The 24,919-nt window shown below is 38.6% G+C and overlaps 2 protein-coding genes across 6 annotated transcripts; one reads left to right on the top strand and one right to left on the bottom strand.

Annotated features, from left to right (window-relative positions):
* The first annotated feature begins 433 nt into the window (after window positions 1-433).
* Window positions 434-11,587, top strand: orc1 (origin recognition complex, subunit 1). Of its 2 annotated transcripts, XM_066664939.1 has the most exons (19): window positions 434-584; window positions 941-1,047; window positions 1,169-1,296; window positions 1,417-1,589; window positions 2,201-2,579; window positions 3,234-3,477; window positions 3,713-3,832; window positions 4,131-4,187; window positions 4,450-4,551; window positions 4,677-4,920; window positions 5,169-5,275; window positions 6,733-6,834; window positions 7,468-7,639; window positions 7,739-7,846; window positions 8,331-8,480; window positions 8,577-8,696; window positions 9,243-9,409; window positions 9,542-9,629; window positions 10,935-11,587. In XM_066664939.1, the coding sequence occupies exons 2-19, from the start codon at window positions 950-952 to the stop codon at window positions 11,127-11,129; spliced, it is 2,754 nt and encodes a 917-aa protein (XP_066521036.1). In that variant the 5' UTR covers window positions 434-584; window positions 941-949; the 3' UTR covers window positions 11,130-11,587. The 2 variants fall into 2 exon arrangements, with proteins under 2 accessions (XP_066521036.1, XP_066521037.1); XM_066664940.1 differs by lacking the exon at window positions 3,713-3,832.
* A 1,789-nt stretch (window positions 11,588-13,376) lies between these two features.
* mpl (MPL proto-oncogene, thrombopoietin receptor) lies at window positions 13,377-24,800 on the bottom strand. Of its 4 annotated transcripts, none has more exons than XM_066664114.1 (12): window positions 24,654-24,800; window positions 22,112-22,238; window positions 21,783-21,955; window positions 20,881-21,029; window positions 20,621-20,774; window positions 19,949-20,060; window positions 19,694-19,857; window positions 18,655-18,797; window positions 15,552-15,711; window positions 15,356-15,434; window positions 15,172-15,259; window positions 13,377-14,471 (listed from the first exon to the last, which is right to left on the bottom strand). In XM_066664114.1, the coding sequence occupies exons 1-12, from the start codon at window positions 24,781-24,783 to the stop codon at window positions 14,034-14,036; spliced, it is 1,917 nt and encodes a 638-aa protein (XP_066520211.1). In that variant the 5' UTR covers window positions 24,784-24,800; the 3' UTR covers window positions 13,377-14,033. The 4 variants fall into 4 exon arrangements, with proteins under 4 accessions (XP_066520211.1, XP_066520212.1, XP_066520213.1 ...); XM_066664115.1 differs by having other exon boundaries at window positions 15,172-15,256; XM_066664116.1 differs by lacking the exon at window positions 24,654-24,800 and adding an exon at window positions 22,420-22,548.
* Between the last annotated feature and the right edge of the window lie 119 nt (window positions 24,801-24,919).

Here is a 24,919-nt window from a genome sequence, read left to right as displayed (position 1 = left end):
CAGAGAGACACATACTGCCCCCTACAGAGCGGAGTTAATAAACCACCCAGACAGCTTAGGTTTCAACATCTAAGCCACATTTAGGACAGTAGGGAATGTTTACATCAAAATATATATTTTATAATTTTTGGAGGGTTAATCGATGACTGGAGGAGCACTTTAAATGATCAAGCTAAAGGAATTTGTAGAATTACCTCCAGAACGTTTGTGTGTGTGTGTTTACACGACCTGATAACGTAATAATATTTAGAGATATCAGTCTGTTTGAGAGTATAAGTAATATTTTCCTGAACTCTTCTGTGTAGTAATATATTGGGTGTAGGGGGCGATTTAAGAATCAGCTTGCTTCATCCGGTCAGTGGGCGGGGACGAGGCACGTCGGTCCAATGATAAACCAGTATGTAAATATGTTATTTTTTTCGCGGGAAAAAAGTCGTGTGGTTTGTAAAGGCGATAGTGGTGACGGGGCAGGTTCGAGCACCGCTGGTCACTGTTCGTGCCTCCAGTGAGTCAGGATTATACCTAATTCTAAATGCTCACTGTCTGTTCCAGGATATTAATATAACTCAGGCGATCATTTGAAGGTAAGGGACTGATGAAAACGAAGTCCACGCTAACTACGGCTGAATCTCAAATAGACCTCTACTCCCTATGTAGTGCACTATGTAATTCGTGACGTAACGGCTTCTGCACCTAAGTGGTGCGTTATATTTCTGATATAAAACCAATTATAATAAGACTTAAACTGCAAGGATCCATGTCTAACCCGTAGTTTATTGTTTGAGGGTAGAAAGTATTGTTTTACAACATAATGTGTGCACTACCCAGAGAGTAGGGAGCTGTTTGAGACACAGCCTAGGCGTGCTGAGCCTATGATACATGGCTAATTTAGTTAGCCTCAGTGCACAAAGGATTTAAATGCTTTTTTTTTTTTCATAAGATCATCAAAATGAATCGCTACAGCACCAGGCTACGAGTGAGGAGGAATTACAAGTGGGAAGGCGAACAGATAAGTGAAGACAGAAAACTTAACAGACTGTATTATAAGTAAGTTGGTCTTTAATATTTTTTTTCGACAGATAATGGTTAGTTAACTCTGTTTTAAGTACTGTTAGAACAGGGTCAGTTTAAAACTATATGCTACATCATATTTATATTTTTTTCACAGGTCTTTGTCTATAGCTGTGGATGGTAGGCCTGATAAGACAGTGATGTCTATAGGCCAGTGTATTCTGATAGAGGGGCATGAAGATGACAATCCTTTTGTGGCACAGCTTCTGAAGCTCTATTCTGATGGTGAGAAACCTCAACTCTTGTTACTCACTCATTTCTTGCCATTTTCACTGTCATTTTTATAACTTTACATATTTGTTAAAGGTAATCCTATACTAATTAATAGTTTCTGATTGTTCCTAGATTCTGGAAGGTGTAAAAAAGCAGTGGTGCAGTGGTTTGCACGTTTGAGTGAAATACCTCAGGCGAAAAAAAAGCTTCTGGGTCGGGACCCCCATCCACAAGAAATCTTCTACTACCAGGACTGCTCCTGTGACAATGAAGTTAATGCTGAAACTATCCTGGGAACAGTTCAGGTGTGTGTGTGTGTAAAGATCAATACAGGAGAATGTCATTAAGTGCTACTAAAGTAATCAAGTTCATGTTAGTCGTGTTTCAGTGCCAAGGACTCTTAACTGTTGTACACAAGCCAAAACAGTGTTCAGGGCCCACCTTTTGCTTTTATTTTATAATTTTTATTTAATACACATACAATATGAAATAATGCAACTTTACTTTTCTCCACAGCCCCCAATGTTATTCCTAGAATTGTCTTTAACTTCCAGTCTCTAACAGTGCAAGTAATACAAATGATAAATGAAGACACATTAATAAATGTGTCCATAAAACTTTCCTGTGCATTTCAAATGTACATTTTCAGCAATTTTCATTCCAATAGCATATTTATTACAGATGTCTTGAAGCTGCACACCCTTCATTGTGTAGGGTTGCCCATGTTGCAATAAAAAGCCAACCAGTGTGATTTGGTGATTTAGAGCATTATATAATGCAGTGGAAAAAAGAGCATGATTTTTTGTTACATGAAACACAAACTTGTGTGTTGTCCCAATGCCCTGTGTCAAAACAGTTCGTTCATTGTCTTTGAGTAGATTATTTCTTCATTTATTTTATTTTTGTTCACATGTAGGTTAAACAAATTCCTGCTCAGGACCCTTTTCCAGAAGATGAGAGCAAAGACACTCTCTTTGTCAAACTTGTATGGGACACCAAATCATTTCGGGTACTGGATGGTGAGCTGTTTCAACCCGCTCAGAGTCCCATGTCTCCACCACCTTCTCGACGTGCTCCTCGAGTTCGTGCTCTCCCCACGCCGGACCCTAGTGTTTTAAAGAGGGCCATGTCTGGCATCAGCACTCGTGGCAGTATGAGCACAGGCAAAATGGTTTCCACAGAGGCGGAGTCGGCCCACTCTGCTTCTAAACTCTCTGCTGCCAAGATACTGAATATGAAGAGGATAAGCAGAGTCTCCTCAAATCCAAACATTCGCAAGAAGTTGGACCTTTGCAGTGAGTGACTTTAGATTTCTTTGGTGCCAGTGATTTCAAATGTGTTGTTTAGTACTCCATGCACTTGCAGCTTATTTGTGTTCATGTGTGTTACTTCTTTTCTTTCTTTCATTCATTTTCGTTCCCTGAGAAGTCTGCAGCAAATGATTTGAAACATGAACTGCTTAATGACAAAGTCATAGTTTTATGTCTAGAGGAAAATAGGGCACAATTTGACATAGAGTAAATATAACTAGGCTATTTTCTTTACTATCTATACTATAAAAATATAGTTTTTCATTATAGTAATTGAATTTCCGAGTATAAGTAAGTAAAGAGCTAGAATGTCTCAAGTACAGCATCTAATCTGTCCGGGTTATTTTTAATGCAATTAAATACAGCTAGTGAAGGGAAACCCTGAAAGAAATCTGTCATTCATTTGGAAGTTCAGAAGTGTTTACTGCTGAAAGATGTTGATAGAGGATCTTCAAAAATGTGCCACACGTATGTTTTTTGGGGGGGATCAATGAATTTTTAACAGGACGTTTTTAACAGAAGTTACAAATGATGTTCAATCAATTGTTTTATGCCCACCCTTTGTGGAGCAGTGGTCGTTTATATGAAGCCCAAAAATATTACACACTGATTGCATTGTTGTTTGTTTTGCATTCCCAGGTCCAGTTAAGAAACTGACCAGAGATGATGTTCTTGGTGAAATAGTGGATGATGACCAGGAAACAGATGAGGATCTGGCCACCAAACTTGGAAGTTCCCCACCTCGTGGCATCTCAATCACTGTCAAGCTGACACGAATGTCAGCTCCTCTGGAGTCTTCCGTTAGGAAGGAGCAGTTTTCTATCCAGCCTTTGAACAGCCCTGATAGACCCACTCCTACTGCCCTTGACAGGATATCTAGCAGGTTAGCCTATGAGTGCAGTTTATGGGCGTAATCTCAAATTGTATATTAATATTATTGGATTGTATATTAATATTATTGGTAGTCATTTTTCTTAGTAATATGTTCAGTTGAATGACCAGCTTCCAGAGCTTGGTTTAGGCACCGTTGTTGTGTATAACCAAGCTGGTTTACAGAAAAGTCTTTTGCACAATGTACAGCATGAGTGGAGTTTTTAAGCTTTCCACTGCCCTCTCAGGGACAATCTTGGGCTCCAGCTGCTGGGAGATGATGATTTTGAGCTAGAGCAGATGCTCAAAGGTAGGACCCCTCGTAAAAGACAGGCCACTCCAAGGAGAGTCAGCCTTCGGGGACAGAAGTAAGAATTTCAGCCCCCACTTGATGGTGACTCAAGCATAGGGACAGTGTCTGGTGATTGCACGATGGGTGAAGGAGTTTATTCCATGGCTTTTTTATTTACCTGCAAGTTACGTTCTGTATGTTACTTTCAAGTTTTGTTTTCACTAGCTTCATTTCAGCTCACCTGCTGAGTCTTGAGTGAATGTTTACATTCATATCGATGCCCATGATGGCACTGATGAGCATGTTTAAGGACTTGGGATTTTGATCAAGTGATAGCTATGAGTGATTTAATGCCAATTTGTTTTTGGGTCTAGAACTCCCTCCACGAGAAGAGAGTCAACTTCAGTCAAAGAACCAGCTCTTGCTGTGTTGTAAGTATCCAGACATCTCTGATGCTTTCTGTATGAACTCCTTGCATAAAATCTAGACAAGGCTCAAACTTTTTTTTTCAGAAAAGCCCTGTTTGGGACAATGGGTTTCAGCATCTGATTTTTCAAATGAGATTGAGCCACAGCTGAATTTAGTGAGAGAGCCAAGTGAGGATCAAGGAGCAGAAGCTTCATGGTCTGCCATGCTATGTTGCATATAGTCAAACTGTAATTAGGGTAAATAATACTATTGATCTCTCCTCAGAGCTGAAGAAGAGCATGAGGACTCTCCTGCACAGACTGTTGCTACTCCCCGCTCCAAAAGGAAATCAGCCCTTCTTGCATCTCCCCTCATCAAAAAGCAGCTGTATGTTTTGTTTATTTTCATTTGACAAAGAAACTGTTGATTTAGCATTTAATGGTTTTGTGAAATTTTAAAAAGCCAAATATATGCAACTTTTATTAAAATTGTGTTGTTAAATGATATTGTAGGAATCAGCTGAAAAAGAAGGACGAGTGGCAATCAGATGGCGACGAGACTGATGACGATTGCTGTTTCGTGCCTTCTAAGATTGACCTAGAGAGCAGTAGTAATGAGGAAGAGGAGGAGAAAATGGACAGTGAGGATGAGCAGGTTGTAAAGCGGAGCAGGCGGAGTGCAGCATCCCAAACTCCTCAATCATCTAAAAACCGCAGAGCGTCTGCTAGAACCCCGCGCAAAACTCCCAGCAAAAAGGTACACAGTTACATTTCAGAAAGACATGGTGGTAAGGTTCATGTCCTTAAAAGGTTCACAGATTATGTCCTATATCACCACTACTGTTATACAATAGGGAGAACTACTCTTTTTGGAACTAACTGTTGTTAAATTTAAATATAAAAACAGTTGGTTAATAATACGTTAACTGTAATTCCACAAAACTTTCAAATCCTTTCTGAAATCATGTGTTACATTTGTTTTTAATAGGTTTATATTTTTTACAGGCTGCTCCTAGTACTCCCCGGACACCACGTCATGCCACACCAAGCATTCCCACCAGAAATCTGCCAGCCAGGACGCCAGGCAATGTCCTAGAAGAGGCAAGGGCAAGGTGAGAGGCTGTGCCAAAATACTTAGAGATGTATTTGCAGAATTGTATTTGGTGTTCCAATATCAAGAGGGATTCAGCATATAACTGGTTAATAAGTTACAATTCTCCAGTTTTGCCCAAACACATGAAACATTCTCTCTGATAATTTAAGTATTTATTAGCGCTGAATATCCTGAAGGTGGTGCTGAAGGAACACATTCTAACAAATTTTAATGATTTGGGAAATACGGATAGTAACTCTTACAGTTTTGCCCATTCTTTCCTGATACAAGAACTCAGCTGCTCACCAGTTCATGTTATCTATTCTATCCATGATACGCCATAGGAGACACATCTGAACTGCTGTCAAGCACATCAGAGCTGTCTACATGTGAGCTCTGTTGTAGCATTGTCACTGAGGCCTGGCATTGTCTTGCTGAAATAGCCATGGATGCTGAATATATCCTATCTACATATAGCTGGTCACCCAGCTAGGGCACAAAGCAATTTTCCTGCCTACAACGTGTATGGATTTCTCCTTGTGTAATAGTTTCAAGTTGCAGAATTTTATAAAGCAGCAGAGTGTATTCTAAAGTACAACTGAGCCCGTATGGCAATATTCATTACAGTAATATGATGATTTCTCATGCAATGCCATCTGGGAGTTTAAAGGTCCTGCACATTCAGTGGTGGTCCACAGAGGATTTTTTTTGCACATTTCCTGAACTGTGCATGATATTAATGTGCATTGAGAATTTTTCAAAATTTTACATATTTAATGTCATCAAACAATTATTGAAGCCCCTACTCTGAGACTACAATAAAAAAGACAGACTGAAATTTGTACGTGATCACCAGCATGATGTTTGGCATCAAGTTTGAGTTCTTGTTTTAACTTGCTCTCACCAAATTTGCCTCACCACTTCCCCTTGAGGGGTCACTGACACCATAAGGGCCATTCCATTTCTGTGTGAACTGAAGTGTGTTAAACGAGGCCTTGGAGGGGCGAGGAATGTCCACTTCAGAAGCCGAAGTGTTGGCATGAGACAATTTTTATTGCAACAGCATAATCATAGGACAAAGCAGTTTGTAGGTGTAAGCAGAAACCAGACAAATCTTAACTATGCTTAAAATATCAAAAACCTATGATAAATTATTACAAAATATCGTTTACACTATGGTTAGGTTATACAATAATAATAATAAATAAATAAAAATACTCAGCTCTTGTGGTCACAGGCAGTGTAGAGTGTTGGCTTTATTTGGAGTAATGGGTTAAAATTTTAGGAAGGCATTGTCAGAAGCTTGTGCAAATTTCTTATGCACTGAAAATCTGATAGAACCTGAAATTTGTTGGTAGAATAAATGTTTTTGCAAAACTGCACACACAATATGAAATGTGTAGAGTTGTGAAAATTGGAGCTTGACGTGTATGACTTTTATTTTATTTATTTATTTTTTTTTTGTGTCCTTAATAGGTTGCACGTGTCTTCAGTTCCTGAGTCTTTACCATGTAGAGAACAGGAGTTCCAAGACATCTACAATTTTGTGGAGAGTAAAATTTTGGATGGCACTGGAGGGTGAGTCTGGTCCTGACACCTGAGATTCTTCCTTTCCAAACCTAAAACACAGTCATTGTACCTTTTTAATTAAAGGCTAAGCACCAGCTTTATGAAAGTGTCAAACAAAGAAATACAGTGGAATTTGAGTTCCTAACTTGTGTTTATTGATAGTCAGAAAACATGTTATTTCTTACTAATTCAAGGAATAATGTTTATTCCTTTGTATATTTCATGGTATTCATTGATGTTTATAGTGTCGGATGAATTCGAGTTCGGCTTCGATCACATTTACAAGAATAACGGTACCTCTAAAATTGAGTTTAGCTTATTGTTAGGCTATTGTCACGAATAAATGTTTGTTATTTAGCTAGATAGATACTGTCATAACGGTGTTTTACCGCGGCGTTGTTCAGCTGTTGTCCACCAGTGACGTCACGGTTGCGTTCAAGAATTTCTGTAGCGAGCTTGGGTTTTTCCGTCAATTTAATAAAATTGTCAGTTATAAAGCAAATTAAGCTGCTATTTTCATTTTAATTCATACTTATATATGTCAGTAACTAAAATAATGTGAAATATTCACGGAGGTCCATTTAAGTGGTGCTTAGCCTTTAACATGCGTTTAACCTTATTGCTGTGCGCTTGTTTTTACAGGTGTATGTATATCTCTGGTGTGCCTGGCACAGGGAAGACAGCCACAGTACACGAGGTAATAAGGTCTCTTCAGCAAGCTGCAGAGCAGGACGAGATCCCTCACTTTCAATTCATAGAGATCAATGGTATGAAGATGACAGACCCACACCAGGCTTATGTCCAGATACTGCAGGTGCGCACCCTTTTCTGTCTCTCTTGTCTTTTGCGTCTCTTTACTTTCTGTAATTATTCCTTGCTGTGATTAAACCTCACCTTTTTTAATGTGTTGTAGAAACTTACTGATCAGAAAGCAACAGCAGACCATGCTGCAGCCCTGCTGGAGAGGCGCTTCAGTATGCCAGCACCAAGTAAAGAAACCACAGTGCTCTTGGTGGATGAGGTGAGATTCTATAATGACTACTGTCATTTCCACATTGATTGGTGGGGTAGACTCTGGCATCTTTGGCCACATTTTACACACCAATAAAGCAGGTCCTGTAGCCTGACAACATTCACTTCTGACATTACCTCTTTTGGCCAGACATAGAATGAACTGCATCTTATCAGACTTTGACACAGTTTATTAATTGTAATTGTTGCAATAGCTCATGTGAAGGTGATTCTAAAGGACACACTTGCACTTTTTTCCTTTTTTTTTTTTTCCCCTCTCTCTTTTGGGCAATTTTCAGTTCATTATATTATCATGATGTGTTCCCTTTGCATCTAATGTCGGTTGATTTATTGGAAAATATCCTAATTCTGTCCACACTTTAAAAGCTATAAACTGAAGTCTGTACCCTTACACACACTTTATTTTTATTATTATTATTTTTTTTTTTTTTTTTTCCATCTTATTTTATGTCATCTGTGCTTGCATTTCCCAGCTGGACCTTTTATGGACCAGAAAACAGAACGTCATGTATAACCTGTTTGACTGGCCAACAAGACGCCATGCCCGACTGGTGGTGCTGACCATTGCCAACACTATGGACTTACCTGAGAGGATAATGATGAACCGTGTAGCGAGTCGACTTGTAAGTCACCCAGAAACTGAAATGACATAGTGACAGAACATCATATGATAGTTAATAAAGAGTCCTCATTAAATGTTTGTCTATGTGTATTTCCAGGGATTGACACGTATGTCATTTCAGCCATACACTTTTAAGCAGTTGCAGCAGATTATCTCATCTCGGCTGAACAGGGTAAAGGCTTTTGAGGAAGACGCGCTTCAGCTAATTTCAAGAAAGGTAAAGGCACTCAGCTACACACTAAATATAAAAAGGATGTTCCAGATCAAACAACTATTGTTTATCTTTATCGGTAAAGACATATGTTTTGCTTCTGAACCAAGGGGGCATTGACTTTACCTTTGCATAAATTTAACCCTTCTCTGGTTAAACCAGAACTTCAGAGGTCTGACATGCATATTGCTCTGTCTTATCTACTTGATCATCATTCAAATAGGAAGTGCTGTTGAATTATTTGATAATATATAATAAGTAAAATGAAACAACACATGGAGTACAATAACAAGACAAAGAATTCAATATAAAGCTTTTATATACTCAATATTAAAATTAAGTGAAATCATTATAATTGTTTTTACACTTCAGTTATATTTTTAGAGCACACAATAATGGTGTTATTTCAATGGTGTCTCAGTTCATGCAATTAAGATGAATGTGTTAATGTTCACAGATGTAATTGGGATAGTCAACACACCAAGCAAATAAGTATGTTTCTGCTTCTCCGAGCTCAGTTTATTGACTGATGGTTGTCTTGTTGACGCCCAGGTGGCAGCCCTGTCTGGGGATGCACGCCGCTGTTTAGATATTTGCAGACGGGCCACGGAAATCTGTGAATACTCCAGTCAGCAGGGGAGTGCTGGATTAGTTGGCATGAGTCATGTGATGGAAGCTTTGGATGAGATGTTTTCGTCCTCCTATATCGCAGCTATCAGGTGTGAACAGTCTACATCTTTGATGGTGCAGATGCATGACATCTCCCCTTTATTTCTTCATTGATTCTAAGCTTTTGGTTGTTGTTGAATAATGTGTGTGTGTGTGTGTGTGTGCGTGTGTGTCCCTTACAGGTGTGCTTCTCTTCAGGAGCAGCTGTTCTTGAGGGCGGTGATTGCAGAATTTCGTAGGCTGGGTCTAGAAGAGGCTACATTCCAACAGGTAACTTTCTCAACTGACCGTTCAAAGTACAAACACACTATGCTTACATGCTTGGGCCCTGTTTTAGCTGCCTTACAATTACCTGGAGAAGGCCATTTTATCTAGATTAGCTTTAAATGAAATTAAGGTTTGTCTGGTAAAAATCTGTAATGTAACTTGGTTTTCACAAGTATAACTTGTTAAAATTCCGGAATCATATAAGATCCTTCTGGGAAAGTGCTTCTGCTCCAGTGGGCCTCACCGTGGTATAATGTACAGTGGAACCTCTACTAACGAACTTTTCAAGATACGAACCAGGCATTTGAATATTTTTTTTTTTGTTTTTTTTTTTGCCTCCACCAACGAACCATGACTCTAGAAACAAACCTGAGCCTATGACCCCAGTAGGCGAGTCTCCCAGCGCGCCCAGACTTGAGTGAGCTTTTAAGATTAGCAAATTGTAGTTTTAGCAATTAAGCGTTAGTGTAAATAGCAGACATCGAAATTCATGCTAAGTTAAGCCGTATCTATGATTCGTCTCCCCACATTCACCCGCCTACTCTCCGTTATTCCACCCACCCCCCACCTCCCGTCATACAGCCAGTGCCTGTGTTACTCCTCCAGCCAGTCGTCACGTCTTCAAGGTAGCGAAATGTAACCACTTAAAACTTTTTTTTTTCCCTCTTTTTTTATTACTGTTACCACTGTATTTCTCTCATTATTTTATTTATTTATTTATTTTTACTAATTTGAGAGTTTTGTAAACATATATCAGTGCAAAAAGGGTGACTTTCGGGGTGGGGGCTGGAATGCATTAATTGCTTTTCCATTATTTTAAATGGAGAAAATTGTCTCGAGAAATGGACTTTTCCACTTACGAACCGGATCACAGAACGGAAAGTTCGTAGGTAGAGGTTCCACTGTACCACAAAACCTGACAGTAGACAATATCCTCTTTTGACATTACTGTCATTGCTATTTTGAAATACTGTCAGTATCTGTGGTGGTTCTGGGGAAATCACACAAGGTGAAAAGTGAAATGTACTCTGTTGAAAAAGCGCCCATGAGTGACCAATATTTCTTCTCACTTTGATCCTATTGTGGGACAACTTATGCTTCTCACAGGTTTTCTACAGTGACTGTTCTCAAAGGGTTCAGGGATCATTATACAGTGATCATTATTCTCATTTGGGATTTATAGTGGTTATTCATTATTCTCATTCGAGTACTATAGAGTCACCATTTCATTCTTTTTGCTCTGCTCCTACCTATTGACTATTCTTTACACATCACTTCTATCTGTCCCTCTCCACGTTTTTGTGTTAGGTGTTTGTACAGCACCAGGCTCTCTGTCGAATGGAGGGGCTGCAGCCAGTGAGTGTTTCTGAGGGTCTGGCCATGTGTCAGAGGCTTGGAGCCTGTCGTCTTCTCCTCCTGGAATCCAGTCGCCTTGACTTGCTGCTCCGAGTCCGTCTCAATGTCAGCCAGGACGATGTTCTGTATGCTCTGAAAGCTGACTAAAACCAAGATCTGTTGCCTAGATGTTTCAGCTGAAAAGTCTAAAGACTGATTACCTTAGACCCTCTAAGGCCATGCTAATTAATCTCCTTCAGTCTCCAGCAATGGTAGATGGGTTCTATTTTAATGCACACAAACTCTGAGCCATTACAGGAAGTCAACAAACTCAAATTCACTTCTTTGCCCCAGTGGCATCGAGGTGCACCTAAGTGAATGGTTGTAATATTCAGATTGACTTTAATTGTACAGTCAAGTGACTCATAGGTTAATCTGCATATAATAATAATAACAATAGTGCTTTGATTAGTATTTTAATGTTGGAGAGCAAGTCTCCCCCTAATTTGTTTTCACTGCGTAATGTGTTTTAAACTGTCTTATGTATGTGTAAATTTTGTTGTCTTTCATGAGCCATATATTTTATATTTGTTGATTTTTCAGACTTGAATTCTTGAATAAAGTAATTCCCCTTCAGTATAATTTCCCTGTTGAGTCCAATTTATTTATTTATTTATTTACTTACTTAATGCAGTCAAATATTGGTCAAATATTGTTGCCCTGTAAAGGACTGGCGCCCCCTCCAGGGTGTATTCCTGCATTGCGCCCAATGATTCCAGGTAGGCTCTGGACCCACCGCGACCCTGAATTGGATAAGCGGTTACAGATAATTAATGAATGAATGAATGCTTTAAAGTATGTATTTTTGAGATGCTTTTTATTCTACAAAAATATTTTACCTGGAATCATTGGGCGCAAGGCAGGGACACACCCTGGAGGGGGCGCCAGTCCTTCACAGGGCAACAAACAAACACTCACACCTACAGACACTTTTGAGTCACCAATCCACCTACCCATGTGTGCTTTTGGACTGTGGGAGGGAACCAGAGCACCCGGAGAAAACCCACGCGGACACGGAGAACACACCAACTCCTCACAGAGTCACCCGGAGCAGGACACCAGCTCCCTGGAACTGTGTGACTGTGACACTTCCTGCTGCACCACTGTGCAGAGCTGCCTGTTCTGAATTCTCATTCAGAACCCTCTAAAGATTGTGTTATAAAATATTAATTTAAACAACACTATATAGTATATTTAACTTAACTTAATTTTAATTAATAAACTTAATTTTTTCATTAAATTCTATTGAATGTAATCATTGTAATGCTTTTCTGGACAAAAATGGGAGAATAGAGCTTATAGTTGCTACCACAGAAACTGTGCTACATAACATTTTGAGGTGGTCATAAACCCCCACTCCATCACTTCATATCAGGACAGTGCTGTCAAAGTGCATTACATTCTGCAACAGTAGGGGGAGCACAAGTGTAAAAATGCCTAATCTTAGGTGCTTTAAAAGTTGCATTATTTTTGTCCATGCTATTTTCACTTGTTTTATTGTTTCATATACTCTATTGAAATAAAATCAGAAGCAAAGTCTGAATTGTATTAAATATGGAATGAACAATGATGGATGAAAATTACTTTAGTGAGTTTCAAATTATTTCTGAGAAAATATGGGATTTTTCATGCAAAGTTATGAAGTAATGTGTATGCATCTATAGTGTTACTAGGGCGGCACAGTGGCCCACAGGCAGTGTCTGTAAGAGGTTTGGTGTGTTCTCCCTGTATCTGCATGGGTTTCTTCCCGCAGTCCAAAAACACATTAGTAGGTGGTTTGGCTACTCAAAAGTGTCCATAGGTGTGCTAGTTTGTGTTGCCCTATGAAGGACTGGCGCCCCCTCCAGTATGTGTTCCTGCCTTGCACCCAGTGATTTCCACCACGACCCCTGAAATGGATAAGCGGTTACAGCATATGAACATATGAATGTTCATCATTCATCATTGGGTGCAAATCAGGAATACACCCTGGAGGGGGTGCCAGTCCTTCACAAGGCAACACACATTCACTCACACTTTTGAGTCGCCAATCCACCTACCAATGTGAGTTTTGGGACTGTGGAAACCGGAGCACCCGGAGGAAACCCAAGCAGGACACACCAACTCCTCACAAACAGTCACCCGTAACTTCCAGGTCCCTGGAGCTGTGTGTCTGCGACACTACCTGCTGCACCACCGTGCCGCCCCTGTACACACTTCCAACAATAAATTAAAGAAGTCTGATGTGTTATAGGCTTTTTAAAGGTTGTACATTCTAATGAAAACAAATGTGCATAAGAAAATCTTTATTATAATATAAATTGAAATACAAAAATAGTTACATTCAAATGAAAGTGTAATTAAAATCCAGTAGCTACATTTTAGACACTTTAAAATAAAACTTTACACAATTACATGATATAAAAAAAAAATATATATATATATATATACATATTACAATGATACACAAACAAGCTGCTCACAGAACGTTTTAAATTAACCTGTTTGAAAATAAAAATGAAAATTTAACAAAAAATTTACAACCACCTTTTTTTGAGAGTTTAACAATACATGGGGGAACAGGGAAGAAATAAATGATTGTGCCTTTACTTATATGCTTCCTGATTTTCAGGGATTCAGGAAGTTATGAAGATCTTATCTTGTGTGAATTTTAATTTTTTTCTTCTTTTTAACTCTGAGGTTGCTAACTTTGTTTTGTTGAAACTATTCCTTGTGACAGTGCCTTGGCTGAGGTTTTGCAAGTAGCATGACTTACACTAATATGGTGAATTTCAAAATCGTTTGCAATGTATAACTTTTGGTGTCAGGTTTAGGAATGCAAGACCAAAAAATATCAGTGCAGATTTAGACTTGCCCAGAGATGCACAGGACCTCTGAGGTTAAACATTGACCTGGTTTTAATCCCTCCTGCTCTAGCTCTATGCTAGAATAAATGCAAATCCGGTAACTTATGCAATTTCATTTCCATACATGGAGCAGAAAGTAAAAAGTTTATTCTGAAATTTGAACTCTTCACTCTACCTTAGAGGTTGCTATATTTTCTAAGTTGGTGTAGTGACGCTCCAGCATTTGTGCTTCACCAACTCTAGCCTGCACATAGGAGTGGTTGAGGATGTTGGTAGAGGAGTTTGAAAAGGTGGTGTAACAGACAGAGGAGCAACAGCAGAGTATATCCCCAGCTTGGCCAGATGTTGAATTCACTTTGCAGACATAGTCATTACCAGTCAGGCATGGGAGATGTTCCTCTGTGTTTAACGTCACATACTCCCTATTCATCTCCAGACCATCCACAGCATATTCCACATTACGATCCCCAGCCAAAGAGCCATGCTGAGGGAATTGAGGGCAGTTAGATGGCTTCCTCAGAAACTGATTGTCTCCTTCATACATGATCTCCACCACTGATGCAGGAATGTCTTCATCACATAGCTTAATGCTAAACTTAGGCTCCTAGAACAGGGGCACAGTGTCATTCAGGTGCATCAGTGTTCTGACAATTTACATATAGTCACTGTAATATTAAAACAGCATTTCTATTAAATGAAATCTTTATAGTAGTATAAAGCTATAATATGTCTTGATGCAAACAAATTTCATTCCCAATAACAAGACCATTTCTACCAGTCCTTCCATGATATGCCCTAACAATGTAATTTATAGCATTACTCTGACAAGTTTAGGAATATCAAAATGATTTTCGCTAGAAGGTGCCACATCCATATCATTTTATTCATCATCCATATTTTCAGCACTTTTTGTTCAACTCGATCTGCATTTGCATACATACCACTGTAGCAATAATTCTTTGTTAAGTGGCCATTTTCCAAGTTCTTTCTTTGTTTTAGACAGTCTTTTTTTAACTATATTGCCTTTACGATTGATACAGGTTTTTTGTTTTGACTGCTCATCATTACCTTAACACTACTTTGAACTGTGTTCCTCTGTGTGTGTGTGTGTGTGTTTTGTAACATCACAAGAACAGTGAGTTCAAAATGGATCATTTTTGAAGCATTGTTATCCTTTGTTTCCATATATGAATTGTATGGACTAGTCTGTCTTGAAACATAATCATACTTACAAAATATATCATATTCTTTTATTAAAGGGAGATGCATGCAGTTTCTTAATAATATTCCAGTATTTAGTTTACCCAATGTTGTCCACTGAGATCTTTCAAGAAGCTCTCCAGCACATCATTAAGGTTTGGGACTGGTGGCCATAGGACCTGCTTCAGCCTACTGATGGGCAAGAGTTCATAAACAGGGCATTATTATCTAATAAATGCTCTGTTATTTTATCACATATTTTATACTTTAGAAATTAATGAAGCTAACCTTACATATCTTGAGAGGGAGAACATCACTACAAAAAGGGTAAGCAAGATCAATGGGACAAGGGCAATATACGGCAATCCTGTGTAGGTGCAGAAATGCTTGTCAACACATTAGTCTATTCATATTTGTTTTGTTTTTTTGGTATTTTGTAAATAGTGTTCATATTTTACATAGTGTATTAAAAACACTTCAGTACCTGTGTTTGAAGGAAGCTGTACCTTCAGGCTTTTAGACCAAGTGCTCCATTGTCCACTGTATAATGATCCGTTAGGCATTGCTTTGACCTGGATAGAGTACTGACTGCCGACTTGCATGTCCAAACATGTGCTGATTTTTGGACTTGGCACTGTAAAAAGCTGAAATAATAAGACATTATATTTCCCATGTTTCTTCTTTTTGTTCCTACTTCTTTTTGATTATTGTCGCTGTCCAGTTAACCCTTTAAACCCTGACACATTAAATAACAATACAATTAAAACTGTTTTTTAGAAAATCACACATTATATGGCCCTTTTACTAAAAAAAACTAATTAAATTTTGGATCATATAAATTTCGAATGCATCATATTTAGACATTTAACAATATATGTTTTTCTTTATTTGGTCTTTCGTTCACTGCATCAGTTAAAAACATGTATCTCCATTTTTGTCAATTTTAGTGTACTCAGTCATTTGACCACAGCAGCTGTTCTTAACATTGTGTGAGAATTTCATGATGAATGCACCAATAGAAATACTACAAAATTACTTGGTATAATTACATTTACATTGACTAAGAAGGTTTTTTTGTCCTGTACTTCTACAGTTACCATTTTTGGAGATTTTAATTGGATAGCGGCATTATATTTTTTTCAAATTATAACCTTCTTTTTTAAAATTATACATTTACTTGTATTTTCATAATGGTCACTTCTTATCAGAAGTTCATTCATTCATTCATTATCTGTAACCGCTTATCCAATTCAGGGTCACGAGCCTACCTGGAATCATTGGGCGCAAGGCAGGAATACACACTGGAGGGGGCGCCAGTCCTTCACAGGGCAACACAGACACACACACACACACATTCACTCACACCTACGGACACTTTTGAGTCGCCAATCCACCTACCAATGTGTGTTTTTGGACCGTGGGAGGAAACCGGAGCACCCGGAGGAAACCCACATGGACAACACACCAACTCCTCACAGACAGTCACCCGGAGCAGGAATCGAACCCACAACCTCCAGGTCCCTGGAGCTGTGTGACTGCGACACTACCTGCTGCGCCACCGTGCCGCCCTTATCAGAAGTTAACATGCTTAAATTTAGTGTACATTAAAGTGGAATTTCCTTCATATGTCATGATTAATTTGTAATTAGAAAATCAAAGAGTAAAGTCAAAAAGTATTGAAATGTTCTAGTTCTTGAAAAACAGAATCCTGATGCAGTGCCTACACAAGCAGCTTAAAAAATAAATAAAATAAGGAAAAAGAAAATGGAATTACTCAGCAGCTAAATTTTGTGTTACAAATGATCTATAAACAATCACAACACAGAATTTAAATATGTAAATTAGTGGATCATCTGAAAAATTCCTGCTGTGTATAGCACTGTCACTGTTTGAAATTTGTACTCTGCAGTTTAAAAGTTCTACAAGAGCAAAAATAAATCTGCAAAGCAAAACTCTTAGAATCAAGAGCAAAAAGCTTATATGGTAAATGGAAAATAGAAAAAATAAATCAAAAGTATATTTTTAAAAGAGGTTTAAAGAAGGATGGTTATCTTAATACTCTTTTCAATTATTTATTACTTATTATCATTTGCATTTTGCCAGTTGTTGGCCAGCTCTCTCTTTTTTTTAAATAAGTTCTTTTGTTTCTGGAATCTCTATGTTGATTCTGCTCTTTAATTTTGTTTCTGATTTTGGAACATTTTTCACAGTTGGGAAGGTCTTAGTAGATGACGTTCACCTGGCGTTCACTGGACATTGGTCACTGATTCAGGACTTACAGGTGCTCTGCTCTGAAACCTTTGGGGCCTAACCACGCTCACCCTGGCAGCTCTGGTCACCTGACCTTTAGGTCATTTAAAATTTTGCTCCTTTGGTCTGAAGTGTGTTCTGAGGCATATGATTTCATATGTGATTTCAGCAAACTCCATTTCACCTTTGAAATATGCTCAAAAACGAGAGGGGCACTTTGGGTGTCGCACTGCAGTGTATGGGTAGATGTCGGGCAGGCTGAAGAGTTTAAAATTAGTGCGAGCAAATGATCAGTAGTAAGTGGGAGAGGTGTCTACACCCCACCCACCCTTCTTTCTTTATTGCCTTTGTTCACTCTTCCTCTTTGCCCCAGTTTTCTCTCTTTCACCCTCCGTCCTCCTTTTCTTCGCTCCACATCATTAATCCATTTCATTTGTTCTCCACATTTTCTTATCGCTTTTATCCCCCACCCCTTTTTATGTTGCCTTAGTTTGCCAAATAACACAAATGACTATCCAAAGATGGCAACTTAGTAACATTCTATGATCTTTTCCCTCCCTGACCACTTGCTAGATGCCTCCATGCTCCATGCTCGTTTTCCCTTACCTCATGTTTTACAAATTAAGCTCTGATTGACAGGATATGTAGAAAAAAAAACTTATTAACAATTGACTTTTGAAAAATCTTCTGATGTTCCCTGTAAATTTAGAAGCTCTTACCTTTTTCTATTGGTTCATTCAACACAACCTGTTGTAGACCTAGGGTAAGAAGGACTTTAAATAGCTCATATACAGGGGTTAGACAATGAAACTGAAACACCTGTCATTTTAGTGTGGGAGGTTTCATGGCTAAATTGGAGCAGCCTGGTGGCCAATCTTCATTAATTTCACTTTGCACCAGTAAGACCATGTGCATCCAATGGTTCAAATATTGTATCCTGAAGGCAGTGCCGTGTATCAGGACGACAATGCACCAATACACACGGCAAGACTGGTGAAAGATTGGTTTGATGAACATGAAAGTGAAGCTGAACATCTCCCATGGCCTGCACAGTCATCAGATCTAAATATTATTGAGCCACTTTGGGGTGTTTTGGAGGAGCGAGTCAGGAAACGTTTTCCTCCACCAGCATCACGTAGTGACCTGGCCACTATCCTGCAAGAAGAATGGCTTAAAATCCCTCTGACCACTGTGCAGGACTTGTATATGTCATTCCCAAGATGAATTGATGCTGTATTGGCTGCAAAAGGAGGCCCTACACCATACTAATTAATTATTGTGGTCTAAAACCAGGTGTTTCAGTTTCATTGTCCAACCCCTGTAGGCTCATTCCTCACCTTCCACTCAGTCTCTCCTTGGGTTTGGTAGCGTATCTGATAGATCAGGTGCTGAGATATGGCTGGAAGAGGAGAGTCCCATCTCAGACAGTGCCGTTCTCCGTCATTTTCCTCCTTAAGTCCCTCCGGAGCTTTTGTCTTAACTAATAAGAGGAAGAACAAATTAATTAGCCTTAAGTATATATATATATATAATATTATATTATTATAATCTAAAATCATTAGCTCATCTTGCACCCAGTGATTCTGGGTAGGCTCCAGACCCACCACGATCCTGGACTGGATAAGGTTACAGACAATGAATGAACGAAGTAATGAATGAATCTCAGGGTGCATCTTCACATCACATGGCAAGGGGCAACAGACATCCATATTGGCTTTTTTTAACAGTTATGCTGATTCTGTTTATTAATGGGCACTACCATTTACAAATAATAAAAATGGCAAACTAGATTCGGGGCAGCTATGGCCTAATGGTTAAAGGTGCAGGTTTGGGACCAGAAGTTTCTGCTTTCATCCCCACTACTGGCAGGAATTTTGGGGGCAGTGGAATGAATTAACTACACTGTCTTCCTCCCTCAATCTACTGTTAAGATGCCCTTGAGCAAGTCACCTAACCCTAAACTGTTCCCTGTGATGGCTACCCACTGCTCTGGGTGTTTGTACACTGCCCCTAGTGTGTGTGTGGGTGTGTGTGTGTGTGTGTGTGTGTGTTTGTGCACATGGGTTTTCACTGTCATGGATGAGTTAAATGCAGAAGACACATTTCATTGTATGTTGTAGAATGAAAAGTAATTGCGCATTTCATTTAAATTCATGTAGCAGCAAATTGATCTTCTGTCTCTGACTTTATAGCTACAAAGTGGAGCAGTAAGGTAGGTGTTTAATAGAATTAATTTTGGGTGGGCAGAGTGTTTAAAAACTCCTGAAGCACTGCTGAGTCTGATCCACTCATACCAGCGCAAGACACACAAACCGTACACAACCATGTCAGTGTCAGAGCAGTTCATATATAAAGTGAAAATATTTTTTGACTTACTGGTGTTCTTCATCCTGAACATGTCCATGTAAAAGATTCGCTTATGCGGCTTCAGCTCAGCTGTGAGGTAAACCTTGAACATGGTGGAATCCTCTCCATCAAGATCACACTGTAGGATTGAATTAGCAGTCCTGCTGCAAATACTCCAGCCTCCCCATGTACCACTGAAAAGATCAGAACACAGAGTAATCAAAACAAAGCTTCCCTCACTTTAAATACATATTACATTGAATGTATGTATTCAGTGCTACCTACTTCTGTGTTTTTCTGTAATGCAGACTATAACCATCAGATTTATACTGTCCTTCATTCCATTTACACTGCACTTGTTTCAGGTCAGGAGTGTGGCACTCTAAATCAATGTCAACTGCAAAACACCAAGACAAAAAAATGTTTATCAAAACTTTGTATTTTTATTTTTTTGATAAGTTTGAAATAGTAATTAAATGAAGAGCTGTTAAAAACCATCTCTCTGAAGACCGCAATAGGAATCTAGGAATATATCCTTTTACGACACATCTCTTAAGTGGCCAGGATTCAACAGGAGGGTTTTAAATTCAGATTTAAATTCCTTATAATTAACTCAAAGGTTGTGCACCAAAATAATCAGCACAAATAAAATGTAACAAACAAACGTTTGATGGTGTTCTATAAAAGTGTTTGATTAACTCCCTGTAGGGAATTTAATGATGTGTTCTTTTGATCAACTACAGAAATTAGAATGTTTGTGTTTGTACTTTTATGTTCTGTACTTAAAGTTGACATAGGTCAACTGTTATATGACAATGTAAGAATGCTTTTAAATCTCACTTTTATTGAAGCATTCTTAAGAGAAAATGGTAATTAGTTACTTGAGGAAAACTCGGTAAATTTTATTCTTGAAATGTTTCTAAATGCTTTTTTAAACCTTTTTATTTCCTCTCTGACCTGCAGGCTGAGGCACCATAGCGGTAACTGAAGCAGACCAGTCACTCCAGTGACCCCTCATGCTTGAACTATTGGGCTTGATCCTCATCTGCACTGTGTAGGCCACTCCTGGAGTAAGGGAGACTAGTCTGTGTTCACATTTGGAGTTTTTGACCTACAGAGAGGTAACAGTAATAGCACAGTCAGTATGGTTAAGATGTTCCCATAAATTGTTCTCAAGCAAGTGGTCCAATTTAAATAAGAGCCTGTTCATAACTCACCACTATAGCTTTGTCCTGTAAGGCAGAGCAGTAATGTATTTCATAATACAGATGAGTTGCAAATTCATTTGATTTTTGCCACTTAACCAGCAGTTGCCCAGCCTCTCCAGTAAAGTGAAGAGATATGTTTGATGGAGGATCTAGCAGAACTGCAGAAATGAAAAATGTAAATGTACAAATATTTGATTGGTACAAAACAGTGAAAACACATTTTTGGGTTAAAAATTTGGTCTGTGGAAAAATGTTTGGCAAAAACAAATTACACCGAAGCATCAACTAAACACGTTATCACAGTTTTCAGAATGAATTCTTCTGTTGTTTTCCATGGCTCTTGGTTTTTAACCTTTAATTTTTTTCCCTACATTTTTTATGTGCAATTTTAGAAATTAGTTGCATTTTCTACTTCTCAAAATCCAAATAATACCTCTCTAGGTCTCTAGGGTGGCCAGTCTCTTGGCCTGAGAACAGCAGAATTTTGTCTGTTTGGTTGGCTAATTGTTTTCTTTTTCATCTGTCATGTCTGTAATGGCTTCTTTACAGCACTGTCTATCTGACTGTGATCAGTTTTGGTGGTTCACCAGCTCTTGCATAGTTGACATTTGTCCCATTTTCTCTATATCCTGTAATAATGTTTTGAATTTCTGTTCCATGTGTTTTTCTTTGATATTCCTATTTCTTATGTAAGTGGAGTGTCATAACATATGTCCTCACAATTATCACTTGATAAGTTGTTTTTAATAGCTGCTTTGACTGCTTTTATTTAAAATAATATAAGGGACTAAGGGTTTTTGACTTTTATTATATTTTATTATGAATAGAATGGGTGGTCAGTGACTTTTAAACAGTACTTTATATCGTTAGTCGGGACCTGTTTATACTGCTGTAGAAACTTGTACACTTACGATTTTCCGCTATATCGACTTTGCGAGTGTAGGTAGTTGTGTTGGTGTGTGTTTCCACCACTCTGAGGTGTATGGAAGTAAATAAGTAGACATCTTCGGCTGGGAAGAAGCAAACGTGGAGGATCCTCTCCTCTTCCATGATTTGTCCAGTCACGTTACATCTGCTCTCTTCACTGTAAGAAAGCAACACAATTCCTCACCCAGTCTAATTATAAACAATCCATAAGATCAGTACTTACAAAGGAGGAACAGTTTAAGCTTTAAGTTTCATGAGCATTTGCAATGAGAGAATTTGATCCGACTGTCAGGGGTGTGTACTTAATATTCACCTGTTTTCATCTGTTTTGTAGAAGAATTCATATGACTTTCCTACAGGTGCCTCCCAGAAGCAGGTGAAGTCGTCCAGGTTTCTAGTGAAGCACTTTGGGTTCTCTTCGTCAGAAAGCAGGGCCACATCTGGAAACAAAACTCAGCAGTGTAAAAAATGGAAATTACACTATAACAAAAACAATGCTATGATTAGCTTTTTACTTGAAACAACATTCTACAGCAGGGTTCCCCAGTGGACAGCTAGAGCTAAACATTTGGCCCGCCACCAACACAACACAAATGTCACATTGGGTTTGAGCGCTCTTACGTGAAAATGCAGAGACAAATTGCATGAGGGTTTACAGCGCTGATTGCTGGGCTCACACTCAGCAGGCTAAAGCTGTTTCTCTTGCGTGTTCTTACGTCCTCATGTTCTTGGGAAACGTCAACAATCGCAGCACAAGTCCTGTTCTGTTTAAACGTCCAAATCTAGCCAAGTACAATTACAATACCCGGATGTGTTCTCGACGATGCACTAGGACGACACTTATTTAGACCCGAGAGAGTCACATATCTCAGAATGCATTTCGCATCAACCTCAGAGCGATGGCTTTTCCCCGCCACGGAGACGGTGACTCATCAAGTACATTGGCGTTCCAATTGCAAAATGACCACAGTTTCCTCACGTCCTCAGAAAGTCAAGTTTGTACAACCAAGTACGGCAGTTCGAAACAGCCTCAGTGAAATGCACAAACCCAGAGTGTCCAGGGCTTAACGCTACTGGTGCCAAATAAAAAAAATCAGCTGTTGTTTCAACCCGTCGCTTTCACTTCTCTCACTGAATTGTGAGTAAATTCAAATAACTGTAGTTGGTTAGGCCTACATATTTACATGGACTTAATAATAATCATCGTAATAATAATAGTATTACCTTAATAAAAACTCTTGTCCCGTACTGTATGAAATAGTATGAGAACGACACGCTGGACCTTGAGTTTGCAGTGTTGGTTGGATGTGGCCTTTAAGGAAAAGTAATTGGGGACCCCTGTTCTACAGGCTCAATGCTGCCCAATACCTCAACCATCTGTATTTCTGTTGCAAAACATCAGTGAACACTACATAAGAGTTGGTATCTTTGATCCTGGTATTTTTGCATCCCTACAGATGCAGAGTGTAATCCATCACAAGAGTCTTGAAATCAAGGTGTGGGGGAGTGGGGAGGTTTTCTTATCCTCCTCTACAAGTGGCTTTTGCAGCGGTAATCCATGCATAACAATGACAGAGGCTCTAACCTCCTTCTTACAGGTAAGTGGAGCATCACATTGATGTTGAAGCTGTAATTTAAATGTAAAATTTTACTAGAGTTGCTTTAATTGCTTCACAGAAATGCCAGCCTCCTACAATTAAAGGTTAGCTGGGGCATGAATTAAAAATCACACATGGTTATGTGAAGAGCTGATTATTTTTCAGAGTGTAGATAGTGGATTGTGAGTACTGCTCTAGTCAGACTGGAAAAAATAATTTTGTACATAAGAGAAAGCTAAGGGTAAAACCACTGAAGAGCAGCTATTCCCAGCGCCTGGGGAGCAGTTGGGGTTTAGGTGTCTAGCTTAAGGTTATTTCAGCTGTGGATGTTGAGGAAGGAGACAGCGCTGCTGGTTGTGGGAACTGAGCCATAGACATACAAGTCCCAAGCCCAATCTCTAACCTTTAGGCCACTATATATTATATATTATATAATTATTATATAAAATATAACATGTCTGCAATCACATAAATAAGCATATCAAATCTACACTTGACCAAAAACTTTTTTATAGTGATCAAATAAGCTCCTAAGGTTCCCTCTCATTTGTTTTCTTAATTTTTTTATTTATTTACTTTTACCATCTTTGAAAATGCAGTCGTTCTTTTATATTTGATAAACATTTTACAGCAATTGCACCAATTGATGTAAAATGTAAAAGTGTTTTATATTAAAGTATATTTCTTATAAAATGTTAAATTTCTATTTTTCAGTTGATTTTATTTATTACAAAATTGTATATAAATAGCAGTTACCAATTATATACATTAAAGTTTTTAAAAATCTAAATACAAAAGGCGCCTAAACCTTTTCTCTTATAAAAAATTTATCCCTCAAGATCCAAATTTACCAGAAATACACTATTGCTATAACCATCAATGTAGTTAAGGATGTTTATTCCTTCTCCTGTACATTAATTATTTTGGCGACGCAAGGTTTTGTTCCCAGAGTAATAAAATGCAGTTATATGTTAAAGACATTTAGCTGTTTGTTGACACTTCTTAAGGAGGCCAGTATACAGTAGTGTGACCAGCTGGCATTGTAGTAAAACATCGGTGCACAAAACACATGGATTGTGTTATACAGTCCTCAAATAATCTCTATTATTATTATTATTTTATGAACATGTATATATACCTTATATAAGAAAATACTTCACAATTATATAAAATAAATGGCTGCAATAACATTACCGTGAGGATCTTAGCCGTTGTTTCTCAAACTCAGAAATCAAAGAGCTTTGTTTCATGCCATACCTTGTTTGGACAGGTGAGGGTCACATTTGACGTGCACAGTCAGAGAGAAGAGCAGTACTGAGAAGGTGAACTTTGGATCCATCCTGTGAACAGGTAACACTTCAGCCCATGACTCTTCGGAACTGCACATATGTCTTTGTTTAAGTCAGACAACTTGATGAGTGATTTTTCTTTGGTTGTTCGGGGTGGGGGAGGGAGTGTGAGTGCTGTGGGTGGCTCTATCTGACAGGGTTTCAGCACAGTAGGAAGTGTGTGCAGTGGATTTA

This window comes from Hoplias malabaricus, chromosome 3 (assembly GCF_029633855.1).
Source record: "Hoplias malabaricus isolate fHopMal1 chromosome 3, fHopMal1.hap1, whole genome shotgun sequence".
Classification (NCBI taxonomy): Eukaryota; Metazoa; Chordata; class Actinopteri; order Characiformes; family Erythrinidae; genus Hoplias; species Hoplias malabaricus.
The sequence above is the reverse complement of the archived record's forward strand: the minus strand, read 5'-3'. Positions and strand labels throughout refer to the sequence as shown.

Coding starts and splice junctions, on each gene's coding strand:
- orc1 (XM_066664939.1), top strand. CDS start 950: ATGAATCGCTACAGCACCAGGCTACGAGTGAGGAGGAATTACAAGTGG. Junction 4,921..5,168: donor GCAAAACTCCCAGCAAAAAG/GTACACAGTTAC, acceptor TATTTTTTACAG/GCTGCTCCTAGTACTCCCCG. Junction 7,847..8,330: donor CAGTGCTCTTGGTGGATGAG/GTGAGATTCTAT, acceptor TGCATTTCCCAG/CTGGACCTTTTATGGACCAG.
- mpl (XM_066664114.1), bottom strand. CDS start 24,783: ATGTGCAGTTCCGAAGAGTCATGGGCTGAAGTGTTACCTGTTCACAGG. Junction 20,775..20,880: donor TACAGGACAAAGCTATAGTG/GTGAGTTATGAA, acceptor ACCTCTCTGTAG/GTCAAAAACTCCAAATGTGA. Junction 15,260..15,355: donor TCCCTCTCAAGATATGTAAG/GTTAGCTTCATT, acceptor CTTGCCCATCAG/TAGGCTGAAGCAGGTCCTAT.